Below are 6,182 nucleotides of genomic sequence, written 5' to 3' on the forward strand. Positions count from 1 at the left end.
GTGTGTGTGTGTGTGTGTGTGTGTGTGTGTGAGAGAGCGAGAGAGTGTGTGTGTGTGTGTGTTTGTACTCACTGATGCCTCTGTAACGGGGTGGATTGGCTTTCTCGTCTAACTGTAGTTGAGTCTTCACATACTCTGTAGGAAACGTGATGCAGATTTCAATGCCACCTGCGATTCCACCTGCAGACGAAAGATCAGATAAACATGAACACACTCAAAACACACACAGTGGCAACATTTTGATTAGATTATGTTTCTTTCATAACCACATGAAGCAGCAGATCATGAAATCTATACTCTGATCATGATTTGGTTCAAGTCAATCATTTAGGTATGATTTATGTAGAAAATATTTCAGATAATTTATGTAGAATTGTAGATAATATGACTGATAAAAAGATCAGTCGTTAAAATTTTTTAATGTTTTCATGTCTCTTCTGCTCACCAAGGCTGCATTTATTTGATCAAAATAAAGTAAAAACAGTAAAACATTATTACAATTTAAAATAACAATTTTCCATGTGAACATCTGTTAAACTGTAATTTATTTCTGTGATCAAAGCTGTATTTTCAGCATCATTACTGCAGTCTTCAGTGTCACATGATCTTCAGAAATCATTCTAATATGCTGATTTGCTGCTCAAGAAACATTTCTGATTATTATCAATGTTGAAAACAGTTGTTTTTCAGGATTCTTTGGTGAATAGAAAGTTCAAAAGAACAGAATTTATTTAAAATAGAAATCATTTGTAACATTAATATAAATGTTGTTACTGTCACTTTTGATCAATTTAATGCATCCTTGAATAAAAGTATTAATATCTTTCAGAATAAAAGTTTTTACGATAACAAATATATTATATATTTTTAAATGAGAAATGAATGTTTGATACACTGGGTATTATTACGGTATACAGATAATTAAAATAATCTGTGTTTTTAAAGATGATTTTTAAGGCCTTGTTTTTACAGCCTTAAAATCAGCCACGATCAGTTCATACAGATGCATCAGACAGGATGAAATAAGAGCAACGATCCTCTCTCATCTCTCTAATTGTAATAGCTCATCTGCCCACGGGGACGTTCGGAGAGACCATTAGCCCATCCCTGACCCGCTGCACGACACACACACACACTCTAACACACACTCTCACACACACACACACACACACACACCCCTCCTACAGGTCTGATTCACTTCACTCTTGCTTGAGCAGGTCAAACCGCAGGTCACTCAGACGCAGCTTCACATCGCATGAAAAACACAACAAACATGTGACAGCGATCTGAATCAGACTGCTGTGACTAGTTAACGTTACACTGCTCTGGTTATTGTTCATGGTGTCACTGACGGAGCACATCCTGACACACACACACACACACACACACACACACACCTCACCTCACACATCTCACTGGCACAAACTGAAATATATGAGCTACACAACATGGCTGAGGGCAAAACACTACATCCATCTCACTCACTGTCCCTTTTCTATTTTCCTTTCCACTTTCTTGCTTTAGATCAATGTTTTTTTTTTGCTATTGCACTTTACAATAAGGTTCCATTTGTCAACATTAGAACTAACAATGAAAAATTCTTCTAAATCATTAATTTTTTTAAACGGTTTAAAGTTAAAAATATCTTAATAATGGATTTGTTTCTTACAAACGCACAGCTTTTGTCTTCTCCAGATGTTAACTGATGGACTGGAGTGCTGTGGATTACTTGTGGATTATTATGATGTTTTTATCAGCTGACTCTCAGACTCTCATTCTGACGGCACCCATTCACTGCAGAGCATCCATTGCTGAGACACTGATGCAATGCTACATTTCTCCAAATCTGATGAAGAAACAAACTAATCTACATCTTAGATGGCCTGAGGATGAGTACATTCCTTTAACAAAGATTAATAAATAACAAATGTATTGCTCATTGTTATTTAATGTTAGTTCATGCATTAACTAACTCTAACTAATGCAACCTTATTATAAATTGTTACTAAATATTTTTTCTTACACACTGAGACCTGTTTGGAATGAGGGTGTTTTAAAATCTCTCTCTCTCTCACACACACACACACACGCACGCACACACACGCACACACACACACACACACACACACACACGCACACACACGCACACACACACACACACACACACACAGAGCTGCTAAAGCAGCTAATCAATAACCCCATGAGCTACTGCTGGTTGCTTCACCCAGAAGCATCATAAATCAAGCTAAAGGCCTTTACAAGCTCTCTGACGCGCTCACGTCAGCGTGTGGAAACAGAAACAGAGCGAACGGCAGGAAATTACCACAGACGCCACATCTGAGGCCTGCCAGTGAAACACGACTGATTTACACGAGCGCAGAAATCAGTCAGCACTCTGAGTGTGTTTCTGTAATAACCTGCTGCATTGGAATATCAGTCAAAACACACACACACACACACACACCTTAACCAAACACACCACATCAATAAAACACAAGCTCTCAGCATTCACACAAGATCTACAATCTACAATAATTGTCAAAATCTCCTGATATGTTTGGTTAAAAATGTTAGTTTGCACTAAAGTTTCATCATTTACTCATTCACGTGTCAGTACAAAACCTGTACTTTCTTTCTTCAATGCAGCACAATAGAAGATGCTTTGAAGAAAGTCCATGCTGCTCTTTTCAGTACAATGAAAGTGAATTAGGAAGGATGCTGTTGAGGTAAAAAAAATAGCAGAGAAAATACCATAAAAATATCATAACAATAGTCCATAAGACTTGTGCACTAAGTTATAGTTATATGCTGGCTTATTCACTAATATATGGACTACTTTTGTGTTTTTTTGTTTGTTTTGTTTTTTGAACATTTTTATGTTTGCTTTCTGGAGCTTACCAGCCCTGCACATGCTTTCATTATATGGAAAACTTTTGCATCCACGGAAGAAATAAAGTGATACAGATAATGTCAGAATGCTCACTTTTAATAATCTTTACTGTAAGTCGCTGTTTTAATGAGATGTGGTGATTCCCGCCAGAGGAATGTGTTTCTGGATTTTGGCGTTACATTAAAGGCAGTTGACAGATGAATAATTCCTTTCATGTTTCTTGAGAAAGCAAACGACGACATTACGGCTCTATTAAAACATGATGTTTGATCTGCTCGAGGGCCTCGAGCCGTCGACTCGTGAGCGACTCTCAGGTGGAGAGACAGACGAAATCAACAGGACAGACAGGAAAACAGAGGCAGACGGAAGAAGAAGTGATTGTGAATGAAGGGTAGAGACGCTGATGAGCGGAGCGGTGACAAACCCTCGGCCTCAGAGAGGAGACGAGCACTCGCTGAGCTTAATTGCAGCCTCCCGGCGAGAAGAAGCGCCTGCAGGCGACCGACCCATCACAATAACACGGCTGCATGAAATATCTGAACAATATATCTCAATATATTTGAGCCTTCTGACAGACTTCAATATACAGCAGGGTTCAAACATCTGAGAGCACATTTAAAATATTGTAAAAATAAAACAGAAGCAATTTAAGTGTTATTTTACTATAACTGATATATACTATTAGTTTTTATTTTTGTATTTTTATGTTTTTGCTTTAGTTATTATTATTATATTCTTTTGATTTATGCCTATATAGTTTTTATAATGTTTTTATTTATTAGTTTTAGTCTTTTTAGTACTTCAAGTTAAAGGAAAATGAGAAATGTTGAAATAAGATTGTATTTATATATTTTATTTATAATAATTTTCTATTTATATTATTATTATTTTATCATTTATAAATATTTATAAAAAAAAATGTTATTATTTATATTATATATTTTCTTTCAGTTTACTTTTTAAAATATTTTTTCATATATAGTTTTAATTAAATAGCAAATTATTTTATTTAAAGTAACAAATTTATATATATATATATATATGGCAATTTCACTAGTGATCTTTTGAATATAATGCACATTTACAGTGTATCAATATTTATGTCATTCTATCCAAGTAAACTGAAAAGACTAGAACTAAAACAGTTCAAATCTATTTAAAATAATCAAGACATGTTTTTGCTCTAGTAAATGAACACAAAAATACAGAAAATACAAAACAAAAAATATAGAAAGAAGTACAAAAATGAACCATGCAAATGAATTGTTGAATCACTGTTTGATTCGATTGACAATTTGAACTGACTCACTGGAATGAATCAAAGGTTGCTGAATAGACTGAACGTTTCAGTGTTGTTGTTATATATTTTCATATATCATTCATCCTGATGCAACGTGCATTACTGTAAATATGACAAAGTGGCAGAAGAAGAGCAAGTGACTGTTCCTGCTCTTTATTGTAAGTCGCTCTAGATAAAAGTGTCTGCTAAATGCATAAATGTAAATGTAAAGTGAGGGGCAAAATGAATTTCTGTGCTAACCAACAGCATATCACAGAGTTCAACCTACATCACACCGCCCTGAATGTTCCCTTAAAAAGCGCCATGACAGGAGATCCTACATGTGAACACGTTCTCCTGTCAGACGCTGTAATCTCACTACACATGTGACTATGGAAAACTGCTCTGGAATGCCGTGTGTGTAGCGTGTGAAATGTTTCCAGATCACTGATGGGTTTGTGTGACAGTAAACCAGAGCTGCTCAACAATACAAAACAATACAGAGTCCAGCAGCTGAAAGCACAACACACTCGTACAACACACGTGAAAACAACACAAACACTCCGTACAGGACTAAACCGACCTGAACTGCCTGAACTTCCAGAACCGTCCCAAACAAAAGAGCTTTTTAATCTTAGTTTGAATGAAAAGTACAAATGTATCATACAAACAGAAAAAGCTGTTTGAAAGCACTTGTTCCACACACACACACACATATATATATATATATATATGTATAAATAATTATTAAATAAATGTTGAAATATAAATAAATCGTTAAATACATGATTTAATAATTAAATACATAAATAAATGCATAAGTAAATAAATATTTAAATATAAATAAATAAATGGATGAACAGATGGATGGCTTGATGAATGAATATTTAATTATGATTATGTATTTAACGATTTATTCATATATTTCAACATTTATTTAATGATTTAATTTTAAGTAATTTGGCCCTTCGTAATATACATATATATATATAATAAGACGTGGCATTTCCATCTGAAGGCTGGTTTGTGTAATTACAGACGGGTGGAGCAGCACAAGCTTATATAGAAAGAAAATATCACAGCCATTAAAACCTGTCATTTGGTTTCAGATGAACAGTTTCCAGACGGTAGTTCACACAGACAGGTAAGAGAGAGATCGTAATGACCAAACCTACTTTATAATTGCTCTCAATCTATTCTAAGACCATCATTACTCGGTGCAAAAAATAAGGCCTTGAGTTGCTTATTGCTTTCATAAAGCAGCAGCATGAGTATTGTGATAAAAGACACAGATGTGCAATAAATAGTAAGGCCTACATTTATAAATATGATTAATAATTCTGAAGAATAAACAATTGTTCTGCGAATATGGTTCATTAGCCGATGGTTTATCAGAGTTTTTGACAACTTTGAGCATTGCTCATACAATAAGTCAAAACTGTTGATTTTACAAAAATATTTTTTATATCTTTATATATATATATATATATATAATACATTTTACCTGTGAATACTGTTGTTGGCTCACCAGATAATGATATATACCTGAACTGATAAATCATTAGATGATTTAGATGACAGACAGACAAGACAGACAGACAGACAGATAGATAGACAGACAGATAGATAGATAGATAGATAGATAGATAGATAGATAGACAGACATTCAGAGTTCAGAAATGAATACGATTCACCTCAGATGTGACGTGAAAACTTCAGTTCTGGATTCTCTCTGAGGTTTTGGTGTTTATGTGTTAGTTATGTGTATAAACTGACCTGCCAGGATGGCTTTTCCAGGATGGGTGAGTTTGGCTTTGCTCTTCATCTTCAGTCAGCTCCTCACGAACACAGCGCCGTTTCATCTGCGAGCAGCGCGCGAGCCGCCGATCATAGACTGATGACATGAGACTGCGCTCAGCCAATCAGCAGTCAGATCGGCACACAGGGGCGTGGCTCGCATCTCTCTCTCTCTCACTCACTCACTTTCGGCGTCACGCCCTCCAGAAACCAAAC

At 35.4% G+C, this 6,182-nt stretch overlaps 2 protein-coding genes across 4 annotated transcripts in view; both read right to left on the minus strand.

Moving 5' to 3' along the window:
• The window catches only part of LOC107754397 (tricarboxylate transport protein, mitochondrial-like), a 21,610-nt gene extending 15,569 nt beyond the window's left edge, over positions 1–6,041 (minus strand). Inside the window, exons 1-2 of the mRNA XM_016570815.1 lie at positions 5,946–6,041; positions 73–180 (exon numbers count right to left, since the gene is read on the minus strand). Of these exons, the coding sequence (XP_016426301.1) occupies positions 73–180; positions 5,946–5,994 (157 nt within the window). The 5' untranslated portion in view covers positions 5,995–6,041. The remainder of the gene's footprint in view (positions 1–72; positions 181–5,945) is intronic.
• LOC107754396 (clathrin heavy chain 1-like) overlaps positions 4,002–6,182 on the minus strand; it is a 57,071-nt gene continuing 54,890 nt past the window's right edge. For all 3 annotated transcript variants that reach the window (XM_016570814.1, XM_016570813.1, XM_016570812.1), the window contains one exon: positions 4,002–4,011. The gene's annotated coding sequence lies outside the window, so the exon portion shown is untranslated. The remainder of the gene's footprint in view (positions 4,012–6,182) is intronic.

This window comes from Sinocyclocheilus rhinocerous, unplaced genomic scaffold (genome assembly GCF_001515625.1).
Source record: "Sinocyclocheilus rhinocerous isolate Xijiao unplaced genomic scaffold, SAMN03320098_v1.1 scaffold1223, whole genome shotgun sequence".
Classification (NCBI taxonomy): Eukaryota; Metazoa; Chordata; class Actinopteri; order Cypriniformes; family Cyprinidae; genus Sinocyclocheilus; species Sinocyclocheilus rhinocerous.